At 38.3% G+C, this 25,338-nt stretch overlaps 2 protein-coding genes across 2 annotated transcripts in view; one reads left to right on the top strand and one right to left on the bottom strand.

The window, feature by feature from the left end:
- Window positions 1–4,924, bottom strand: part of LOC140242343 (brefeldin A-inhibited guanine nucleotide-exchange protein 3-like) — a 38,034-nt gene extending 33,110 nt beyond the window's left edge. Inside the window, exons 1-5 of the mRNA XM_072322079.1 lie at window positions 4,840–4,924; window positions 3,263–3,387; window positions 2,371–2,508; window positions 1,420–1,488; window positions 663–767 (exon numbers count right to left, since the gene is read on the bottom strand). Coding sequence (XP_072178180.1) covers window positions 663–767; window positions 1,420–1,488; window positions 2,371–2,508; window positions 3,263–3,387; window positions 4,840–4,924 — 522 coding nt within the window. The remainder of the gene's footprint in view (window positions 1–662; window positions 768–1,419; window positions 1,489–2,370; window positions 2,509–3,262; window positions 3,388–4,839) is intronic.
- A 6,110-nt stretch (window positions 4,925–11,034) lies between these two features.
- Window positions 11,035–19,873, top strand: LOC140242697 (uncharacterized). The gene is made up of 6 exons (XM_072322459.1): window positions 11,035–11,478; window positions 12,943–13,154; window positions 14,003–14,288; window positions 16,742–16,924; window positions 17,317–17,569; window positions 19,362–19,873. The coding sequence occupies exons 1-6, from the start codon at window positions 11,448–11,450 to the stop codon at window positions 19,441–19,443; spliced, it is 1,047 nt and encodes a 348-aa protein (XP_072178560.1). The 5' UTR covers window positions 11,035–11,447; the 3' UTR covers window positions 19,444–19,873.
- Window positions 19,874–25,338: the final 5,465 nt, after the last annotated feature.

The raw sequence follows: 25,338 nt of genomic DNA, 5'->3' as shown, positions 1-25,338 counted from the left end.
AGATTGGTGCAAAAGAGTAAATACCTGCTCAGCAGTTTTAGTAGTTGGTTTTTGCTTTTATTTACACAGACTTGGTTTAGTGGTGATGAAAAACATTCAACTTCACAACAAGGAATGACAACAAAGATGATTAGAGGAATGTAAATAAAATTTGGCTTGACTTGAAATACAATCATTGCACTTATCTAAGCAGCTGAATGGAAATGAAAATAAAGAACTGTGGTCTTGACTGTACAAGTGTATATGGACATTACCAATTTTGTGGAGGAGTGGAGAGCTAAACCATATTTTTGTGCACAATTTTGTGCAATTTATGCTGGACTGGATTGGTACCGTATGTTAGAATGGACATGACAACTGATGTGATATGGATGAATATACATGACTGGTGCTAAAGCGGACAATTCAGTATAGGCAGTATACTACAACATTCATATGTACCACTAAGTGACAGCGAAAGTGAATACACTTATTATAACATAATTATGACAGCAGCTATGGCAAAATAATAAAACATATATCAATTAAACATAAATTATGATGTATGCTGTGTGTCATGCATCACACATACTATTCTGCATTGACATGAGGACAAAGGCTGCTATGGCACAAAACAGGACTGAGGAGGCTACACAGTGACTGGTGAGCGACGCCATCTCTACCTGGTTGTTGGTACTCTGGGCTACATCGGCCATGATTTGAATAATGGTCACCTGGCAGGCCTTGGTCACCTCTGGTTTGCTCTGGACATACACTGACTGGCAGAACTGGACAATGGCAACACAGAGCCGTGAACAGCAGTCCTACATTGCCTAACATTTTTTTCCTATCAAAACTCATTTTGATTGACACCATCTGTTGATGTTCATTCAAAGTTCTAAATACACTGCAGACATTTACATGTAGAAAAAGAAACTTGCATTGATTGTAACTTTTATTAGATCATAAAGTTTAATTGTTTTCATTTAATGAAAATGTGGACTACATTTTATTAGAAAAAAAATGGTTCTAGTGTATAGCAAACTGCACAAGAACCTTAGCAACATTTTGTTTTCTTTTAATATAAGATTGTAATGTATGTTTTATGAGTTGTGCCTAAAGAAGCAGCCTACTGCAGTCTACTTTAACCCGTTGAGGATGGACTGATTTTGCTATTACACGTATTTTCCCTAGACACTTGCCCAAGTATACTCAGGACTCATCTTCAACAGGTCAATATCTCCCCCCCCCCCCCCACCACCATTAGGTATAAATATGGTGTTGTATGTAATGAGTCATAGTTCCCTGTTTCCTATAGGGTCCATTGGGGAGAACAGTCCTGAAAATGGAGAGGCTACATGTACCTTGGGTGTTAAAGACCATATCATCATAATCACCATCAGCATCATCATTGCTATCTTATAATCACAAGCTACATACCTTGGCAATGTTGATGACTGTCTGTGGTGACACATGGGATGAGTTGGAAAAGGCCACCATCAGCAGGAGCTATGTACGTACACAAGGAGAAAATTACACCATAAGAAACTTTATCATAATAAAGATGTAAACAAAACAGAGTAGTTGGTCCCATTTTCAGCTTGTAGACTTATGAAATCACTTTGACAAATCAAAAATGTTCTCATCCAAATAAGAATAAGAGTATCTAAGGAGTACTTAAAGTAATATTACATATAGTTATGAGTGTATCCATACAAAAACACACAAACCAGCAAAAAACTTTTATTGTAAGGTACACGTGGAGGAATCTGTTATCAAAAAGCAGTTTGCTTGACTGGGATAATGTCTTTGGGCTGACATATGAACTGCAAGTGTACTTCAACCCCTGGAGGGTACCTTAAAGGACTTTATGCAATGCAAATGCATGTTGACTTGTTTTGATTTATGGTACCCTCAACATCACTTTTAATAATGTAAACAAATGAATGTCTGCATGTCTACATATGGGCCATAAATTTTCATAATTTTTCTTCAGATAACTTGGATACACTCACCCAAAACCTAAGTTCCAAACCAAGATTCTGTTAATGATATCATCTGTCAATCACTGTGAAAGTACTAAATGACTAACAAAACTTGCAAATCCCCCCTAAACTGAACATACCTGGCATGTTCTCATGCTATTACTAATGTTAACAAAAGACATTGCACTTTCTGAATAAAATATAATAATAAGTTGAATTTGCATACAATAATTAAGCATCATACAATGAACCGAGATATATTAAGGAGGGATGAGTAATGTGTGGAAAAACTCATTATAATGTACTTACTGAGGTGGAAAGGATGCTCAAATGTAATCACACCAACCTCTGGAGCAGAGAGAGAACTAAATCATTTCAAGGGAACAACGTGTACAGACTTGATTACCTTCATGACCTCCACCTGCTGTTCCTCGCTCAGTGACGGTGTGACGGAGAGCGCCCTCACCACCTGATTTGGCATAGTGTCGTCCTCGTGCTCAATCTCGCTCTCACGGCATTTCAGCTTCTCTGACGACAAGATGTTCTGCGGGAAATCAATGCAAGAAGGGATGCAAGTTATTGATGATACAGTCAAATCTGTCTTAAGGACCACCTGTCTATAGTGGCCACCTGCCATATACAACCACTAAAAAAAATCCCTCCGAGAGAAGAAGCATGTTAAAGAACCTGTCTGTAGCAGCCACCTGTCTATAAAGGCCACTTTTTTGTCTCCCTTGGGTGGCCGCTACAAACAGGCTTGACTGTATATTATGGTTGATGCAGTTAACATTCCCTGCTTGCAAACGATACTCTTCAATATGTTTCATCACATATACTTTCATCAGGAGGAGGAAGAAGGAGAAAAAGAAAAGGACAAAGAAGAAGTGAAATGAAAGAAAGGAGGATGAAGGGATGAAGAAGAAAGAGGAAGAAGAGAGGAGGATGAGGGGAGAAAGGGGGAAAGAAGAAGAGGAAAGGCAGAAAGGAAGGAACAAAGAAGGAAGAAGAGAATGCAGTGACAGGAGGGAAGGAGGGGAAGGAGGAGAAGGAGAAGGACAGAGAAGAAAAGGGAGGAGGAAGGCTAGAGTAGAGGAGCAGGAGGGGAGGAAGAAGTGATAGGCAGAAGGAGAAAGGAGGAGGAAGAGGAGAGGAAGGAAAGAAGGAAGAAGATGGAAGAGAAGGGAGGACAAGAAAGAGGAGGGCTGAAGAGGAAAGAGCAGGAGATGGAGAAGAAGAAGGACAAGAAGGAGGAAAAGGAAGGGGAGGAGAAAGAAGAGGAGAAGAAAGCATCATCCTACCTGGAGTCCTGTGATGCCGAGTGCAACCAGCTTGCTAGTCTTTGATTCCAGACACAGTTTGAAAGGTGTGATGCACACCTCCCTGAGGGAATGTGTTGCAGCCCCCGACTCTTGGCTGTAGACTTCTATAGAAGGTGGGGAACAGGAGAGGGAGAGAAAACATGGGAGGGTGGGAGAGGGGCAGGGGACATGCAGGGTGAGGGAGGAGATTGCAAGAATACACTTCAGTGGAATTGTCATGTGATAGAGTACTTGGTTACACATATTTACTTCAAATGAGTAGACACAGTATCTGTAACAATACGGAGAACATTACTAAATCAGCAATTTAATCTAAAGATGGACATTATCATGTTATATATTATGCATCATATCATATCATATCATATCATATCATATCATATCATATCATATCATATCATACCATATCACATCATATGAAATCATACAACTACAATCGTATTACATTTGGAATGCTGCAGAATCTATTATGAATTCTTTTACGATACAAAAATCTGAAAATTACTGCTCAAAAACTAAATCAGGCTTTCTGGGTGACAGGTCACACATGGCCATCAAGATGGTGGCAAATGGTTTCATTCGTCCTCTGCGTGATTTTTTCCCATCTCTCTCTCTCTCTCTAGCTCAAGGCTGGCCTGCACTCACCTACTTTTACATCTGGTGCACTATGATGGTCAGGATTTCACAGGGAACAGATGGTCAAAATACCTTGTCGGGGAGACCTTCCACTACCAACATACATTTTGCTATTCAACTCTCTCTAAATAGTAATCATGGCAACAGGGCAACAGCTGGCACAGAAGACACCCTATTATTGCAGGGAGGTAACCTCCCTGATTATTGATGTTCGTTGTATCTGTATCACTACATGTACATGTACCTACTTTTGTCAAAGAATGTGCTGCTGAATCATCTTTAAAGTTCAAATAACTGTAAGTTTCATGATGAGACATAATACACTGTAACTCTAACACAGTTACCGGTAATCAAAGGGAAATCCACACAATAACTGTACACATAATGTGATAACAGCACAGATTTTGGATTTAAGACAATACCTTAAAAATTCATAACTTTTGAACAGGTATGTTGTAGTTTGATTTTCCTAAAACTTCACTGAAGTGTTCTACTTTGTATTTACAATTGTACATGTATCTGCATTTACTGAATCCATATTTGGGGCAAATGATTATCAACATTAACAAAGTTCTACTTCTTGCTACAATTATGCATTTAGAGTTTATACGCTAGAATAGTGCATGAACGAGTATGCCAAATGTTTGGTCATGGTAAAGTATACAAACTTATTCATTGATTTGTCTGCAAGATGAAAAAGTGTAGTTCACGACTGTTAATTATAACGACCATAAACTACAAAAAACAAAAAATAAAACTGATGAATGTCACAGGCTACAAATTTGATCAATCATAAATCATGTTAGAAATACACTATTTACTATAAGACAGTGAGCAAATCTGGTGATCTTTCTACATCTAAGGCTTCACTAAACTGAAAAACATTTTTGTACGACTGAAAACAATTTACCAAAACTTACCCTGGGCCCTAACTACTGCATCTCGTATGGCTGCGTGTTTGTTGGCTGACGCCTCCTTCAGTATGTTTGCGAAAACGTCCTCCATGTTTGGATTGCAATGGGACAAGGAGGTCAGCTTGAAGTTCGAGATCCCCCTCTGGACACTTGCTGCCTCACCTCCACATTGTCTGGGGCTGCTCGTTGGGTCCCTGCTGTGTGGTCAGTAACAAGAGCGATTCAAACAGCAACGGGCGTCGTCAGTTCGGAGAGGGGAAACCCTTTTCCCAGGTCGTTTCTAGGATGCACTGAGACCTGGTAATTTATTTGCAGTTGGTGATTCTTGATAAGATAACATGAGAAGACAAGTTCTCAATTACACTTTGCCTCCTTGAGACAGCACACACATAACTACAGATACAAGCATTGCATACACACACACACACACACACACACACAGAGCAAAGGATTGATTTCATAATTAGACACTATGCAAAATTGCCTCCTTGCATTAGACAAATTGCATTGATTTGAATTGATTGGCAATGATCATTACAACCACATTAGAATGTATGCCTATGGCTCACTGCAGTGTACGTATTCAAATGTATAATACATGTACTGCACTCATTAGAACATGACTGCATATTATAAAGTGTCATGCATGTCAACAGCATTGGCATCTTAAAACAAAGACAATATAGCATCATTAGCAAGTGTATGGATACCCATCTTATTTCCTTTTTTTAAAAGATGCTACTCTTAAATCATCATCATTGAATCACATCATCATCACCATCACACTTCTCCGGAGTTCCTTTCCATTTCTTAATGGCAAGACTACACATTATGGCACTACACAATAATGATTTTGAATATGTGCTGACAATATTAAACTGTAGGACACCGAAAGTAGGGACACACTCAGTCAAAAATCAAACTTTAAAGGTCCTGTTTACCTTTGGGAGCAGTGATTTAAAAAATGTTCAAGATATCACATTTGATGCTTATTATGTGTAGTTCTGTTGTATCACAATTCATCCTACCATACAAAAATTTTTGAAATGAGGCCTAGAATGTAGGAGATATCGGCATTTTTCTCAATAAACCATAACTGTAGACGGTTTACAATGATGTATCATCACTATTGTTCACATTTTGTATATCTAACAACACTTAACATCAATTGTACTGATTCAAATGATTACAGTGGTTGTTTCTATTCCTCACTCACATTTCAGAACTATTTAGTTTAAAGCACTATCAATGTTGGGTTTTTGTTTCATCTGCAAATGGTAAATTATGGCTTTAAACCACAACTACTGTATGTACACTGTATGTACTCGTAACATTACATGTGGTGCCTCCAAATGCCATAAAAAATCAGTTCCCTGAAGTATCCTAGATGTACATTTGTATCAGTATCATGTAAACTCTTGCATCAAGATGCATCAAGCTGTACCTGATTATATTTTGTTCAGACTTTAAAATATCACAACACACAGTCAGTCTGCACTGAGACTGAAGGCAATGAAATGCTCTTTGTGTACAGACATGCAACCTCTCACATTCTCAGTGGGAATGCTTATGTTTGCTCTCATACTCAAAAAGGAGTTCATGGCATTTACACAACCTTTCTGTAAGCCAAATGGTACAATTTGTAGTTCTCAGGATTGTGCATTTCCTATCATTTAATAGTGAGAAACTAGAGGCTATGCTACATACTCATTTCACACACATGTATCACTGTACCGCCATGCAGGTCTGCAAGTGATACTGAATCTTAAAAAAAAAAGTGTCCATTTCTGACTCTAGCATTCCTATTTGGTTTCTAAGATATGAAACAATCAACCCTAAACACATTATTGTTGATATGACCCCTATCCTTAACTGACCGAACCATTTTCGTGGACTGTAGCCTAGTGTCATATTCTAGCTTTACAAGTAGCACTGATTGATTTCTCTAAGACTTGAAGCAATGGCAATGAAATGATTCTACTGTGGTCTCTAATCAGGAGATATGATATACAAGATTGTGATATGATATAATATATGATAATTAACATGTACATACATACGTGCACATGTTTGTAACACTAGTCAAGACTAGAATAGATACTGACTAGAGGTCTTTTCCCTTTAAACTTTTCCCTTTAATTTGAAAGCCTAATATGTATTCAGATCTTACCAAGAGAATGGTGTGTCACAGAAATAATTCTGACATGTTTTTCTTGACTTTTGACCTCTTTCTCAAATTATGAAAAAAACAAAGATAAAGCATAAAATTATTTAAAAAATAGATGGGCGGTTTAGGACGGTTTAGGGAGTAATGAGACTTGTGTGTGTGTGTGTGGTTTGTTTTTTCACAATTCATTTTTTTGGCCAGGAAACATGGTGGCAGACCTGACCAAGAAGGCAGAGGGATGCCGACTGGGTCTAACAGGGTTAACTGATTCATACAGCATGCAGGAATAAATCATCTTACAGGTAGCATTTATGATTCAACAATTTTATTTGTTTTTTCTTCCCCAGTGTCAGCCCCCTCCACACACACCTCAAAGAAAGCAAATCACAGGTAAGTTTCGACAGTCTCTAGGATGATTAGCTTTCAAATACTGTCAAAGGTCACTCATTGCTGCAAGTTCAAGCAGTGCCTCAACAGTTTGTTTGGCAAAGTATGCATTCCTACAAAGTACATACATGTACACTGTAAGTATCGTGCAGGATGCTTCCTTAAGTCGACTCCAAGTTACAGTGCAAACTTGCGATATGGAAATGGGATTGTCTTTGTGTATGTGTGTGTGGTTTTTTTTTTTTTTTTCACTTTTACTGTCATAACATCACTAAACTCTTAGTCTTACCATGGCATTGGTGTGTACATGTACATGTATTGGATATTTTACAGCGTATGTGAGTCAAGTATTTCTACAGTCTACTTTGTCTTATTTCTTGTTTGTTTTCCATTCTTTCTGTTGGTAGAGCAATAGATATCCACTGTGGGAAATTCATAATATATATCCAACCATCACCTACATGTACTATAAAGTACTTACAATAGTGTACTACTAGCAATCCTAAAGGGTGGTCACGAGCACAAGCTACACTGTAAAGTACACATCTGTATACAGGATAAGCCAAAAAGCAACCACAGATGCATACAAACTTTCCTTCTTCCCTCAAACTGCGAGAACCTGGAACTATCTGCCAGGACCTGCAGTCTGGATCCCAAATTTGCCAACATTCAGAGAGGCTGCTCAGTTTATTTCACTTTCAGTCATCAAAGTGATGCAGACTCTTGTTGGGTTGCACACATACTTTTAACTTCAAGCACACAAAGACATTTTTGTGTGTCTGTCTGTGTACAGGTACATTTACTCACGCTAAGAATGCTCACTTTTACTTTACACTATGTACAAACAGAAGTGAGATTTACACTTGTTTGCTTCATCATGCCACTTCTTAAAACAACGAATCTCATCAGCACACAACATCTTCACCACCCTGGATTGTCTTCATGCCTTCTCAGGGCTGCTGAAAGGTACGTGTACAATGTATTAGAATTTTCCTATCAATTCAACCATTTAAACAAGTGAGGACCCCTTCATGTACACCATGTAAGTCAGTGTCACTCATAAGTCTGTCAATCTGCATTTTATTTTTATTTTTTCACGGCTACAATAGAAGTAGGAGAGACACAGAGTGTATGTGTTATCGCACACTTATTTTTTGTTGCTCTAAATTCCATCCTCAGAAGATGAAATTTCGAGCAAAAATAACATTAGCTATTAATATTCACAAAGTCCCAAAAAAATGGAATTGTGCAATTACGTGAAATACAAGTATGTGAATTACAAATACGTGAATTATTCACTTTGACTTTTGGAAAATATACTATTAGTGATCTATTAGTGCGGTGCAAAATCACAAATAGTTCCTGACACAATTTTTGTAATGGAATGATTTATAAATGTCTTTTACTTCTTATTCACGCACCAGAATCAATATAGGATGTACCTACAATTCACTGTACACAGTTGTACCCAGCGGACGACAAAGAGAAAAATGGCAAATAAAGCTCAAATTTCGCATTGTACCATGAACATTTGGAACAATTTACACAGTAAAATCTTGTGATAAACCAACATCTTCTTCTAAATCTGAGGTGAAATATAAATTTTTTAGCATTTTTTTCATTTTTGTGTCACATTTCGGCAATTTCCAGCCCATACAATGCTCAGTAAGACAGGTCTGCAAAGTCCAATGCGTATAGAATGTCATTATTATGCACAGATTTACATGTCCAGAATTACACTGGAGTCCCAGAATTACAATGGTATCCGGTAATACCATCCATGTCCATGTCAAATACTACACTTTCAGATTTAACTCATGGACTGGGCAGTTTCTAACATTACTTATTATTAGATTAGTGTTTGGGCTAGGCTGTAGCGTACAGACTAGAGCTTACAGCATGCGCATGGCACATTTCATTTAACACTTTGTTTTGTCATTTCAGAGTAATACAGGACATTTGCAAATCTGAAAGAAACGCAGTTTGATTTCACACTACAACAACATAACATCAACACAACAGGTAGCCTGACCAGACCGCTGTGCAAAGCACAGCAGTCTGACATGTACTAGTGTTTAAACGTTGTAAACGACCGTCACTTTTGACGGCAAGATCACAAAAAATGTCTTTTATTTTGCTTGATTTTAACAGTAATACCACCCACCTATATCGTATTTTGCTGATGGTTTCAAGAGTTGAATTTGGTGTTTTGTTGGTATCCAAACCTTATTGTTGAATTTTTCAGAGTAGATTGTGCGATGATTCACAAAATCAATGAACTACCATGAACGCTCAACCCGAGGTTCCATGGTAGCATTTCACGTACGCCCGTGCGTTTTGTGTGTAATACGTAAAGCTTGTCGTCTTCTACGTACATGTATTTCCGCTCTTTCTGCTCTCATGATTTGACGTCACTTCCGCTCCGACTAGCTACGTTGTAGTATAGGAGAGTGATTGCCATTCAATAACACGCAGAAGATGAGGAGTGAAGCAATACGGACGCTTACAGACCTGATTTTAAGGACGGATTTCGGTGGGTTTTTGACGTAATTAAAAAAAATACGCATACCGATTATTGAATGATTATAATAGATTACGGGGATTCCTTATATTTTAGTTTTCCACGATTAATAAAGATATTCATGAAGGAAACGTACACCCACCGCTGAAAAATAACAACGTCTGCGAAGGAGTAGACGTGCAGCCGCTGTTGCGAAGCGACAGCGGCTGCGTGTAGTTACACAACAGGCAGATCACAATCTGACAACGAGTGTAGAGTCTATCGAATGGTGTGGTGAAAGATGCAATAATAATGATAATAATAATAATAATAATAATAATAATAATAATAATATGATACAAGCAGTGAAACATGAAATGCAATGCAGTGATTATAAGAAATAAATTAGTCAGGTACGTGATAAAATTTAAAAATATTAAATTTTATTACAAAATGGATCTGGAATCTACTATAAAATACTAATATTAATAATGCAAGGTAGTGAAATAATCTGTCAACAGACTAAGAGTATGACTAACACACCTAACAGTCAACAGTCGGTGAACCAAATTAAATATAATAGGTAGCCTTTTTGTATGTTGTAGATGCTCTATACAACTGTAGGCCCTAGTGTAAGTGACACACAGCCTATAAACAATTTACATTCGGTAGACATTCCCAACATAAATTTCCATTGTTGGGACCATCATCAACATATTCGCAACACAGCAACAATAATTTAGGACATTCACCACTTTTTACGCTTAAAACTAAATACCATGAGCAACCAACCATTTTATTGCAGAATTTCCATCGAAACACTTACCTATTTTCGGTGAATGTAGAGAGATAAGAATACAATAGCGTAAAACAGCTGTTTGCCAATCTGACTGACGTCTACTTATCATGCACTTTGCCTTTGGCCCTGTCCACGAACACAACAAAGTGAGCGCTGAGGGCAGCATTACGGAGCGATGGTGGTCGAGCAAGCAATCAAGCTAGCTGCTCAGCCTGCTGCTGCACCACCGGGGCGGCCGACTGACTCCCCTCGGCTCGAACCTCCTTCCTCCGGAATCCGCCGGGGAAGCGGCGGGAGCGCATATGCAGAGGACATCGGACAGCCAGGGGGCTAGCTGGATCTCTGGACGCCGACCTGTTGCGTTTTTTTCTAGGCACTGACGCCGCCGGTTTAGATAGTGTTTTTATTAAACTAAATCTATATCTAGATTCTAGTCTTTTTGTATTTATAAATTGTAAGACGGACTAATGAAGTAGCCCGAAAATAAACCTTGTTTTTGAAAGCTGGCTCTAAAAACTGTTTCGCTTTTTTGGGGACACACACAGAGAGGTTGGAAAAGACTGCCGCCCGGGCCGGGCCGAGTGTGCAGGCCGGTCGCGGTCAAAAAAGGTATCCCGTGTAAACGTTGTCGTAGCAACAGGCAGGACACGGCACCGGTTGCCCACATGTAGAAGTCTAGATTAGTTTAAAATCCTGAATTTCGGCGGTTATCATTCTTTTGGATTTCACGTCCCAAGTGCAGTGTTACTGTTAGTAACTGAATGGACATGGCGGACGAAGATCAAGACAACGGTAAGTTCACATTCCTCTTGTTTGTGTGTGTTTTTACTCCACCAACCAGACCAGTGCAGTGGCAGTGCAGCTCAGCTCTAGTCTATTAAAATTCTATAAGACATCAAAACTAACGTTTATGAGTAATGTATGCTCAGAAATCTGAACTTGGCTTTCCTGCATGTCTTCCCATCTTTTCTGAATGTCTTCCCATCTAACTATATAGGAGTAGACCAAGGCATGATATTCAAACTCCCCAACAGGTCATGGTACATTTCTATATAGGCCATATTAGTAAGAGGTTATGGCTCTATCTATTTGCTAAACCGAACACAGTCTTGAATCTTGAAGTGGTAATCCCTTTTGCAGCTCACTCTGGAAGCTATACCGGGATGATGTGCATGTGTGCAGTCAACGGCTGACAGTGATTAGAAAAGTATATTTACAATATGTGTCATGTGAAGTGTTAACGTTAGATATCTTGCTGTTGCACAATAATGCAGATGCAGGCCAGGTACAGGGGAACAAATTTTAATCCAGAATGAGAAGTTTTACTCTTCATTTTGTTTTATTTTTTACAAATTTTTGGAGGAGAAACAACTCCATTACCTATTGTGACATAAGGTTTCTGTCGTGTGTATATTGTAGATCTAATTGAAATTGTATGATTAATCAAGAATTTAAATCTTCTTATTCTTGAATATGAAGCCAGGCCCAGCTCTGGCACTTTTATCTGCCTATGTGACAACCTGGAGTTTGAGTTTGTTCATTTAGTCATTTATTTTTGTAACCCTACTTTGTTTCAGTTTAAGCTCATAGAACTAGCCCGAGCAGATCATGCTGTGCAAAGCATACACTACACACAGCGACTGGGCTGTGTAAAACATAGAAAACTAGGTTGCTCTGAAAGTAAATTACTACCACTCTCAAAAAAATTTTGATGAAAATGATGATGTCTGTCCGTGTTTTTTAACTATTGACTGCTGTGAAACAAGGTTCTTTAGGCCTATGTAGCTCCTACAATGGCTTGGCTGCCCCACTCCCAAGTTACCAAGCAGGTTTGCATGTACATTAACCCACTTAGGATGGGCTGTAAAACATGCATTTCCCATAGACACTTGCCCGAGTATACTCGGGACTTGTCCTGAACGGGTTAAACAGGTAGCACATGGTTTCTAGAGTAAACAGTGCAACATTATTTCATCTAAGTTGAAGCTCAATGCCAGTGAAGTTTGTCAGTGTTGCTAATATCACACGTTTGTGACACTGCAATCTTAGCAGTGTATTTTGTTCATTATAAAATTGTGCAAGCAGTCTCCTGTAGGTCACATTTTATTTGTTTTGTTTTGTGTTTTGTTTTGCCTGTTTTTAATGCAGTCCCATCTATATGTTTGCATTTATGTCACTTATATTGTTTTCATGTATTATCTTTCAAGAAATCTTTGTTCCGTCTGCTTTTTGTTTGTTTGTTTATGTTATATTCAGATGTGCCTCCTTTAGAAGACATGAGTGAGCTGATCCAGCAAGCTCAATCATTGCAGCTTATGAAAGAGAAGAAAGAGGCAAAGCCAATTAGACTGGAGGCTGCTCAAAGTGGACTGAATCCAAGCAAGGCATCAACATCAAAAAGTGTGGAATGTTCAGGGAAGACACAAGCCACAAGATCAGAGACTATTCAACAAAATGCCAGCAGCAAGGTGTGTATTTAACCAGGGCTCGACACTAACGGTGGCCCGGTGGCCCAGGACCACCAAAAACGCATGTCGGGCCACCAAAATTTCAGAAATAAAGAATTTGGTGGCCTGATCGGGCCACCAAGAAAGGTCGGATGTTTGCCTTTGGGCCACCAAAAATAAAAGTTAGTGTGGAGCCCTGATTTAACAATGTTCTTTTGTAATTTGTTAACATTTAGGTGCAGTTGTATGTGATCTCTTTAAAAATAAATGGTTGAATTGTGAACACAAGTGAAAATATGAATCAGTTCGGAAGCATTCGTGACTTTTGTGGTGTACATTATGCCAAGTGTAATGGAAAGTGTGAAGCACTATACACAAATTCACATGTCTTGTTTTACTAAAGGTATGCTGTGCTAGAAAGAGATCAGTTTACATTTGAAGGCATTACTCAAGTGAATCTGACCAATCAGTTTTCTTCTATACCAGTATTCTAATGATTTACGAAATTCATTGTCATATCTTCCTCCATTAAAAGACATCTGTGACAACCCTTTTTAACCCGTTCCGTACGGGAACCTGGTGGCGTGTAAACTCTATGGACATTTTAGAATTCGGTATGGAATGGGTTAAGTTATGCTTACCCAAGAATATGTAGTATTTTGATACCATACTAAGCTACCCCATAGAAACTATTACAAGAAAAGCAATTCTGGCACAGAAACTAGAACTGAAACAAGCGAGTGCAAAATACTTTCGCAACTGGTGTATGTAACTTAGAAGTATTTTTTAAAATGACATTTAAAAACACTATTGAACTACTGAATTGCATGTTTGTCTCTTTTGACATTTCTTCTTCATTGAATTTAAAGGAGGGTACATCTTCCCAGAAGACAAGAACAGCAAAAGCAGATTCCTTTGCTGGCATGAAAAAGGGCTTTCTGTTTGGAGCGCCCGCAGGGAAGGCAAAGTCTGCGTCTCAGAAACCAAAGCAGGCCATGGGTGAAAACAGCGAGCACAAAACCAGCGCAGCACCTCCCATGGAAGATGACATTCCTCTGATAAAACCCAAAGAAGATGCTGCACAGAGTGGAGTGCAGAAAATCCCTGAAGTTCAGGAGGCGTTGAAAGCCAGTGCACCATTCCTGCAAAACAAGGGTCAGTGTCCATAGAGCCATAGATTTTGACACAACAGATGTGCTGGATTTTGAGTGTGATGGCAATTCACATCATGTTGGCTCAAGTAGATGTTTTGTTTTGTTTGGTTTTTTTTTTTTTTTTTTTTGGGGGGGGGAATTATCTGATTTTTACATAATGCAGTTTGAGTGACATTAAACTGAAGAGCAGTTCTGGGTAACTATGAATTCATTTTCAGTTTTGATTATAAAAAAAAAAAAACAAGAACCACAAACAAAATCTCTCTTTTTTCATTATGCTATGATGAAACTTTTTATATTTTTTAGATCACTCATTATGATTCACTTTTTGTCCCCGCCGAACGAGTTCGAGCAGGGGACTATGAAACGGGCTCCGTACGTGTGTGTGTCCGTGTGTCCGTCCGTCCATCCGTCCGTCCGTCCGTGTGTCCGTCCGTCCGTCCGTGTGTCCGTGTGTGCGTCCATGTGTGATCAAAATCTTCAATTTGCTACTTCTCTGTCATTTATGAGCCAATTTTGATTCTGTTTGCTTTATATGATAGCACTACATGGGAGCTTTGAAACTTCTACACAGAATTTCAGTCGTGACCTTTGACCTTGACCTTTGACCTATAATGTACATTTTGCTACAAAATGCTACTCCTTCGCCATTTCTAACCCGATTTCGATTCCGTTTGCTTTATGTGATGGCACTAGGTGAGGGCTTCAAAACTTCTACACAGAATTTTGACCTTTGACTTCTTTGACCTTTGACCTTGATTTTTTTGACCTATATTGTACATTTTGCTACAAAATGCTACTCCTTCGCCATTTCTAACCCGATTTCGATTCCGTTTGCTTTATGTGATGGCACTAGGTGAGGGCTTCAAAACTTCTACGCAGAATTTTGACCTTTGACTTCTTTGACCTTTGACCTTGATTTTTGACCTATATTGTACATTTTGCTACGAAATGCTACTCCTTCGCCATTTTTAACCCGATTTCAATTCCGTTTGCTTTATATGATGGCAGTAGTTGAGGGCTTCAAAACTTCTACACAGAATTTTGACCTTTGACTTCTTTGACCTTTGACCTTGATTTTTGACCTATATTGTGCATTTTGCTACAGAATGCTACTCCTTCGCCATTTCTAACCTGATTTCAATTCCGTTTGCTTTATGTGATAGCACTAGGTGAGGGCTTCAAAACTTCTACACAGAATTTTGACCTTTGTCTTCTTTGACCTTTGACCTTGATTTTTGACCTATATTGTACATTGGCTACAAAATGCTACTCCTTCGCCATTTCTAACCCAATTTCGATTCCATTTGCTTTATGTGATGGCACTAGGTGAGGGCTTCAAAACTTCTACACAGAATTTTGACCTTTGACTTCTTTGACCTTTGACCTTGATTTTTTACCTATATTGCACATTTTGTTACAAAATGCTACTTCCGGCGGGGACATATGTTACGCACCGCGTAATTTCTACTTTTCCTTGTCTTGACGAGTCGTTAACCCATTGAGGACAAGCTAATTTGACATTAACACACATTTCCCATAGATACTTACCCAAGTATACTTTGGGCTAGTCTTTCATTGGGTAAATTATTAAAATAGGCTAGTCCCTTCTTGACAGTATGTCTGTTCCAAGAATATGATCTTGTTGCAGTATCAGATGAGCCATACTGCAGAGAGAAGCAAAATCTCTTCTTTCTTTTGGTACATGTAATGTGTTGGTCTTTTCATTGTTAAAGTGTAATTCCACACATTTATGTTGACTTTTAGTAATGAATACTATATCGTCGGTTGAGAAAGATAAGGGCGTTAAGTTGCCACTAAACCCATAGTGTTCGAGACAACTTAAAGCCCTTCTCATTCTCAACAGACGATATTATAAAGTCAGATGACCAGATTAGTTCAAGTCTTTCTAAAAGTTATCAAAATCAGATTTGCAGTCAGACGGTTATAGAATTTTAAGATCTGTTGCGTTTTCACAGAGAAGACAAGCAGATTGGCTGATGTGCTGATGTCGTCAACTAACAACTCCGGTAAACGTCAGCCTTGCTATGTCATTAATTGCTACAGAGCATATATTGGATGCAAAATGATAAAGTCTTTTCTTTTGATTTTGTCATGAAAAATTTTGGCAAGATTTGGTGTTCATGGGTTAGTGTCAAAGTTGTCAGCCTATATCATCATCACCTGCTGCCGATATCACTATTGTTTGAAAGCATGCAAACTTCAGATCTCTATAACTTTCTGTTGGTATGTCCAGTGTGGATTGAGCCTTTACCAGTCTGAATGTTTGATATTACTCTACATACACAGTAGAAGGCTTTCTTGTGATGAATTGCCCATTAACTGTCTGACAGTGGCATTTCAAGTTTAAATCCATTCCCCATATGAGCTCCAACCTGAGCATCTATGTCAAATTTTACAATGCAACTTTTTTTTTCTTTCTACAACTTACAGACTGGATTACGGGAGACCTGCTGTCAAAGATTGAAAAGAACCCTCGCTTGGCACGTCAGATGGCAGACCCACGCTATAGCCAAGCCATGGCCATGTTTCAGACCAATCCACAGGCAGCCATGCAGCACTTTCAAAGCAACCCAGACATTCAGCAGTTTTTCAAGGAATTTTGTGAGATTTTAGGTGAGAACTTCCACCTAAATTTGATAGAGAACATTATTTTGTGGTTGGATCACAACAGTCCACAAATATGTTGTGTTTCCGTATGATTAAGGGTTATAAAATTCATACATTTGGAAAAAAAAAGAGTATTAAGAGTGTTTCAAACTTTGAGAGAGCTGTTCATTTGAATGATAGTTGTTTGCAAGGTTTGTGCATTCAAATATCTTTTATTTAGTTTTACAAACAATGAAGTAAAAATCAAAACCCATAATTAAATGTTATTTTTGTTTAGTCGCTCATAGAAGATGTCCACTTGGCGATGTCAGCATGACATTTTAAAATACCACATATTCATCACTCCGATCAGTATTCAAACTCATGACTGTAACTGAATTGAATTATTGTGCACTCAGGTAATCACTTCTCAAATATGGGGGGCCCCTCTACTCCGGTGGCCGAGACGGATCCAGGGGTCAAAGTTCATGACCCAAAGTCTGCAGCAGACATCAGTGTGTCCAGCAGCACCAATCCCAACCAGCCGACAGCCGCTGACGAGGCCCAGATGCGAGAGATCCTGGCCAAACCCGAGGTGGTGAAGGCTTTTGGTGACCCCCAAATACGGGCACTCATTGAAAAGCTGCGTACTCATCCAGAAGAGGCACAAAGGTATGTGTTCTGTTACCCTCTTCTTTCACAAATATACATATACATGTATTTGGTATATGTGCAGATGGAGTATTTACATTCAAGATATACTGTAAAAGTATATATTTTTTTGCGCTACTAATTTTTCGCGCTTGGCCAGGTAAGAAGAGTTTCGTGTGTTTTTGATTCCGCGGAATAAAGACAAGAGCTACTGGAACATATGGCACGCAAAAATAATCGTGTGCTTTTATTTTTGCGCCAGCTTCTGGTTGCGCGAAATGCGCGAAAATTTCAACACCGCGAAAATTTCCACTTTTACAGTACCTGGGTGAAGCCATCTGTTGCAATAGTTTCTCAAATGAAACCGGAAAGGGTCGATATGATTTACCCATTTCCAAGAAAGAATATGTGAAACAGATAGCTACAACTAAGTTTTCAGGATGGACCTTGTATGTGTGTGTGAGTTGTGTCTCTCTCCCACATGGGACCTCCACCTCATGTGCTAATGGAGGGGTAAAATGTTTTCCTCCCACCAGAGGGACAAAGCATGATAATTAAAAAAAACAAAACAAGAAACAACTCACCTTCTGTGTCTTTTAGATTGCCTTCCAATCCTAAGCCTTTTCCCATTCCAACCCCTCGTAGTCAGCCCTACTTATGTTATTATTGTGTTTTCTTATTCTTTCTGTCTATCACTGTTGTATTCTTCTGTATGATGTGAGCCGGGGGGGGGGGGGGGGGGGGGGGGGGCGGGCGCAGGAGACTCCAGTGTGTTGGACTGCACCCCCCCCCCCCCCCCCCAACCACAGAAACATACACAAACACTTGTAGCTACAAAACTATCCAATAAATATGCAAGTCCTCTAAAACTTGTGATGTTCTGATGGTTTTGACCCCAGTTTCTCTTACTTTGCCCCTGGACCCCACCAAGAGCCTTTATGCTGAGAATGTTTACGTATGTGTACAGGTCTGTGCTTGGTTGACACAAATGTGATTTTCATCAAAGCCAATTTGTCAGAATAGGGCTCTTTCTATCTTCTTCCTCTATCACTTGAATTGTTCACCTGATGAGTTAAATTGCTTTCAAAGTTTGTTTTGTTTTGTTTTTTTTTTGACAGATGTTTCAAGAATTGTCACAATTCTCTGTTTCAGACCAACTGATGAATACCAAAGCAATGATTTAAAGTGGCATTTTATCTCCATGAAGTTATGATCGATGTTTAACATATTATGGGTTTGTGAATGTACATTGTATGGAGTTCCGCTTTTCTGGATTCAAAATAAAGAGAAATAATCTTAGGGTAAAATACTCTGAGATGAGAGCTGCAAAGAAACTTTACCATAAGTCAGGATTATTAATTGCAAGCATAATTCAACGTGTAGGTAATGCACTGCATTCTTGTTGAAACATGTTTACTTTCTTTCAGCTGAATTTGCAATGTTGAATAGGATTAGAATCTCTATGCTCATGATTGGGTATGTATACCCACACAAGGCCTGGCATTAGTAGTGGCACGGTGGCCCATGGCCACTGAAATTGATGTTTCGCCACCAAATTTCAAAAATGGTTATCTTTTGGTGGCCCTATCAGGGCAACTAAGATTCAAAGTGAATTGTTATGTGCACTCTTATTTTGTGCCACTGAAGTTTCAGCTTTAAAAATTTTAGTAACCCAAACAGACCACCAGAGGGGAAAAAAAATGATTGTCTAGCCTTGCCACTCCCTAGGAAAGCCAACATTGAGATTCAATGAGCTCATTTTTCTTGTCGTCTTTTCTTTTGTTTGTGTGTATATTTTTTTCTGCCATTGTAGAATGATGCGTGGAGGCAGTGCAGAATTCAAGCAAAACATCCAGACGCTGGTGAATGCTGGTCTCCTGGGCTTTGCGAGATGATACCGGCTCATCGTTGCTCGTGACTGTGAGTAGCTGTCCAGCATCAGAACACCACAGGCTTGAGATTCAACTTGGTCTGCTTGTAAAAACTGTTGCCACTTGGGATTATGCATTGGGACTATGCAGTTTGCCCTCTGCCCTCCCATTGGGTTCCAGTACTGTGACCATTCCAAGTACTGTATACGCCATATATTTAGCGAGTCTAAATATTCGTGAATCAGGACTTCCCATCGATTTTGCGAGTGGTTAGATTTGTGGTCTTAGAACTGAAGTGAGAAATGTATAGGTGTACATCACATTCATATCAAGATGAGAATCAAATTTTGTCTTGTGTGTTTCATTTCGCAAATAGCACCTGACTCAAAAAATTCGTGAAAATAAAAACCTCACAAAATATTCGGTGTATACAGTAATACATCAAAACATCAAAGCTGCCATAACCAATGTATTCATTTTTTATCCATAGAGCAGTCTGTTTTATCAGCTGGAAATTAGGTTTTTGTGATATCCGTCCACCATTGTTTCATCAAAGTGATGCAGTTGTCATTTTTCTCTTCTTTTATTCCCATGGAAGTGTTTTCACATGTATGTGACTGCCTGGCTCAAAACCCACAAAAAGTCGCAGATTAGGATTCTCTCTAATGGACCAAAATAATCATTTGGGTTGACCGTCTCATATTTTTAAAGTTTGTCTTAACCTGGGAGAGTAATCTCTTCTCTACATACTGTCAAAATTTGGCAAGATAAAAAGCCAGTTTTCTGGACCGTATGTTTTTAGACAGGCACTGCTTTCACTGTGATTGTCAGTGATACTTCTGCACAGCAGCCCTGAATGACAGTTATCTTTAAATCATCTTTTCTCCCATTTCTACAAAACTGCACTTCCTAACCCTCCTGTTATTTCAATCAATTTTTCAATTGGTTAGGATGGTCTAATTTTAACAGGTTATATAGCATTTTAAAGCTTAGAGCTTACTCTTTCAAAAAAGAAAAAATGTAGAAAAGTGAAAATTCAGTTTAGTCTACTTTTTGTGGGTATTGAGCTGTTGGTCACATAATTATACATTTTGTATAGTAAGAACGTCTGAAATGCTGATAGCTGATTGGTTGATGCCCCAGCTATTCGATCGGTATCTGTAAACTGTTGTAAGTTTGAAATGGTATATTATGTCCTCTGTGGAACAGGGTGATTGGCAGATGCAGTGATGTTGGAGTCAGCTCTGTGTGCAAATTAGAAGTCAGGCAAGCGAATACATACACTCTCAAGATCAGTGAGAAGCTGAAACATTCCTCATTGTTCCATTTTCTTTGAAATATATACAGTTAAACTCGCATAAGTCGATCTTCTCGGGACTGAGCAAAGCACATCGACTTAGGCGAGTTTCGACTTGTACGTAAGTCGAAAAAATCGACTTAAAGTTACACCACACGTACATATGTATAATGTACATGTATGTTGTCTACTCTGGAGCCGAGAGCTAGAGCGGTGTGCCCGATATTTACCCTTCAGCAAGACACTTTATCCACATTGATGCAGGCCAGGGCTCCACACTAACTTTTATTTTGGTGGCCCCAAAATGATTGATTTTTATTTTTTGGTGGCCAGAACAAAAAAAAAAAGAAAAAAAAAAAGCAAAACTAAATCAGTCCTACGTTCGGTCCGAAAGTTACCGTTATTTATTTCTGATTGTAAAAGCAATTATCCACCATTTACAAGTATTTTAACACCTTCCGGAGCCGAATGTTGCCGTTAATCATTTTCAAATGTAAAAACAAGCAACCGACATTCATTCTAGGATCTTACGGAGCTGAATATCATCCTTATTCATTTCCGATCGTGAAAGCAAACATCCGCTTTTTATTTCATCATCTAGATGAGCCGATTGATACCGTTAATCATTTCCAAATGTAAAAGAAACAATCTGTTACTTATTTTAGCATCGTACGGAGCAGAATATTACCGTTATTCGATCTCCAAATTCAAAAGCAAACACCCGACATTTATTTTATGATCGTAAGGAGCCGAATGTTACTGCTGTCCACTTCCGAAAGTGAAATGAATCATCTGACAATTATTTCAGCATCGTAAGGAGCTGAATGTTATACTGTTTTTCATATTCGAACGTCAAGGAAGACATCGACATCTACTTTACCATCAAACGCAGATGAATGTTATTGTTACATTATATTCATTTCGAAATGTTAAATAGCAAATGTCTGATATTTATTTTAGCATCTTCGTTATGGAGCAGAATGTTACTGCTATTCACTTCCGAACGTAAAAGCAATCATCTGACATTTATTTTGGCATCTTCAGGAGTCGAATGTTACATGCTATTTACTTTCGAACGTAAAAGCGAACATTCGGCATTTATTTCATCATCGTACGGAGTTGAATATTATTGTTATTCATTTCAGAACGTCAAAGGGATCATTCTACATACATTTTAGAATCTTCCGGAGCTGAATGTTATTGCTATTTACTTTCGAACGTAAAAGCGAACGTCCGGCATTTATTTCATCATCGTACTGAGTGGAATACTATCGTTATTCATTTCCGAACGCCAAAGCAAACATTCCACAATTATTTTAGCATCTTCCGGAGCTGAATGTTATTGCTATTTACTTTCGAACATAAAAGCAAACATAAGACATTCATTTTATCATCGGACGGAGTTGAATACTATTGTTATTCATTTCCGAACGTCAAAGCAAATATCAAACATTAACTTTACCATCAAACGCAGCTAAATGTTACTGTTATTCATTTCGAAATTTAAAAGCAAACATCCGACAGTTATTTAGCATCGTGTGGAGAAGAATATTACTGCTATTCACTTCCAAACGTAAAAACAATCATCTGACATTTATTTTAGCATCTTCTGGAGCCGAATGTCATTGCTATTTACTTTCGAAAGTAAAAGCAAACACCCAACATTTATCTCATCGTCGTACGAAGTTGATTATTATTGTTATTCATTTCCGAACGTCAAAGGGATAATTGGACATTTACTTTAGCATCTTCCGGAGCTGAATGTTAATGTTATTTACTTTCGAACGTAAAAGTAAACATCCGACATTTATTTCATCATCGTACGAAGTTGATTATTATTGTTATTCATTTCCGAACGTCAAAGGGATAATTCGACATTTCCGGAGCTGAATGTAATTGTTATTTACTTTCGAACGTAAAAGTAAACATCCGGCATTTATTTTATCATCGTATGGAGTTGAATATCATTATTTTTCATATCCGAACGTCAAAGCAAACATTCGACATTTATTTCAGCATCTTCCGGATACTTTTTTATCCTTATTCATTTCCGAACGCAAAATCAAATCTCTGACATTAATTTCAGCACCGTACGGAATCGAATATTACCGTTATTCACTTCCAAAATTAAAAGAGCAAACATCTGACTTCTATTCAGCATCTTATGGAGCCGATTGTTACCGCTTCGTTTCCAAAACTGAAGGCAAACATCCGGCTTTTATGGTGGCCCGGCGTGCGTTTTTGGTGACCCCGGTCGCAAATTAACCATTTGCGAAATCGTGATTCGATTCGCGAAAAGACTCCGCTAAATATAAGGCATAGATCGCTACACTCGGCAGGGGCTACGTCGTCCTTTCACCAGGTCTCGTTACAAAACCAAAATCTCGAGTGAGTTCTTGCGTTACCTATCGTTAATGTTAACGAAACATCGTTAATTTGCGCTAGGGATCGTTACTCATCGTTGCTACAAACGTTAATTTTCCCGATCGTTAGTTTGCGTTACTAACGATTCAGGTGAAACCCCTTGCGTTAATGAAACGTTAATGTTTATTTGCGCAGTTTGTTTTGGTATATACTGTATGTAAACAAAAATTGGCGTCTCGTGATTTTGACAGTGATTTATTACACAATAAAATCTTATTCGACTTAGGCACAGTGAATTCAGTGGTTTTTCCGTGAAAGTGTTCTTGGAATTTCATCGACTTAAGCGAGTATTCGACTTAAAAAAATCGACTTGTGAGTGAATTAATACACGTAAGTCAATGGGGAAAAATCGGGACTTTTTAAAATTATCGACTTGCGCGATTATTCGACATATGCGATGTCGACTTAGGCGAGTTTAACTGTAGTTTCCTTTTTCTTTTGCAGTGAAAATGGTGTTCCATCAGTGACACTGCTGTAGAGCAATGCTGAAGGGTAGATGTGATCTTTCTTCTCTCACACACACACATATGAAATCATTTTTAGCTTTCTTAGTGGTTTCCTGAAGCTTCTTACGACCTTTTGAAATGGGCCTGCAAACAACACGATCATAGAATTGAAAACAGCACACAATGAAGGAAAGGTCACGTGGCTAACTGTATTCTTTTCTGAACACTGAGTCATGTATGGTTTAATCAGTAAAAACAGCATCATGACAAATAACTGATACTTTACAAACATTGTACAAGTCAGCAAGAGCCACAGAATTACCAAAAAATTAACCAAACAGACAGCAAAGAGAAATGTGTTGGTGGTGGGGTCGAGATTTATACAACACGTGTAGATCAGGAAAGGTGTCTGGTGATATTTGCTTGAAATTCCAGTGAGAGCATTTTTATACACTGTAAGAACATTTCTCTGCGTGCTGTACATTTTGTCAACTGTCTTTCTCTTCGCCAAAAGAAGATGTAATTGTGAGTTATAAGTTTCGTCACTAGTACATTGTAAGCTTGTACTCCTGAATATCAGGATATATCATCATAGCAAATCCCAGCATGCAACTTCTGGAACGATCAAGGACGTACATGAAACAATGATTGACAACTCTTCAGTGACTCAAATTTAATCTAGGCTTCAAGATATTGAGATTCTGATCGTCAGTTAGTGAATTTCAATTTGAGAAAATGAAATGTTGAAAATGAGTCAGTTATGTCAATGAATTCTGAAGGATTAGCTTATTTTACCGGAAACCTTTCTAGATTTTTTTTTTTTTTCCTGATGTGGCATTTGTACAAGTACTTTCTGCCACAGATATACACAGATTTTCAGGCTTGTTAAACGGTAAGACAAGCACTTTCAATATAAAACTATAGCAATAATATGATGTACATTCCACATAAACTTGAACATCACAAGAGAAATATGTGTAAAATACGACATGCTTCTATGTACATATCATCAACATACAATATGTATTCACCATTTCCAACATTTCCAACCTGCCTTTCTGACAAAATATTTTTACATGCATTAATTCATAAATTTTCTGAAGGATATTTACATTGATAGCTTTTTCTTTTTCAAACGGACCCTTTACTGCGTACACAACAACTTTTACAATATTAAAGTACACCGAGCATTTTATGAGGTCTTGGTCCTTGTTATGCGGATGATATATACCTCTCACAGAATGATAAAATTTGGTCCCCTTTATACCGCAAGCTGTCTGTGATCCAATTCATTGAAGTCATAAGAAGAGGGCCACTAGGTGCCTTTGGAGTTTGAAATGTTGGGAGGATCCTGAAGTATGTTGTAAACTAGAGATTTTGCCACAGAAACTGTACTGAAGATTCATGAAATGTGCATCATGATGTTTGGGTCATTCAAAGAATAATGCAAGAGTTATATGCATTTATTTTCAAGAGCATTTGAAAATGCTAATGCTATTTATGATAATGGTGATAACAACAGTAAGTGTAATTATGATAACAATAGTGTTTATGACACTAATAATGATAACATGATAATAAAAAAAAAAATGATTATGATGATGATGATGATGATGATTATCATAATAATGGGAGCATTAGAGGCTAGTACCACACCATAATCACTGATTCAAAGTACATAACATTTAACAAGTGTACACAGTGGCATACTGTGTTTAAAACAGGTGTATGCTATGAGGAGTCTTCTCAGAA

Source organism: Diadema setosum, chromosome 19 (assembly GCF_964275005.1).
Source record: "Diadema setosum chromosome 19, eeDiaSeto1, whole genome shotgun sequence".
NCBI lineage: Eukaryota > Metazoa > Echinodermata > Echinoidea > Diadematoida > Diadematidae > Diadema > Diadema setosum.
This window is presented reverse-complemented; position numbering and strand designations above follow the sequence as displayed.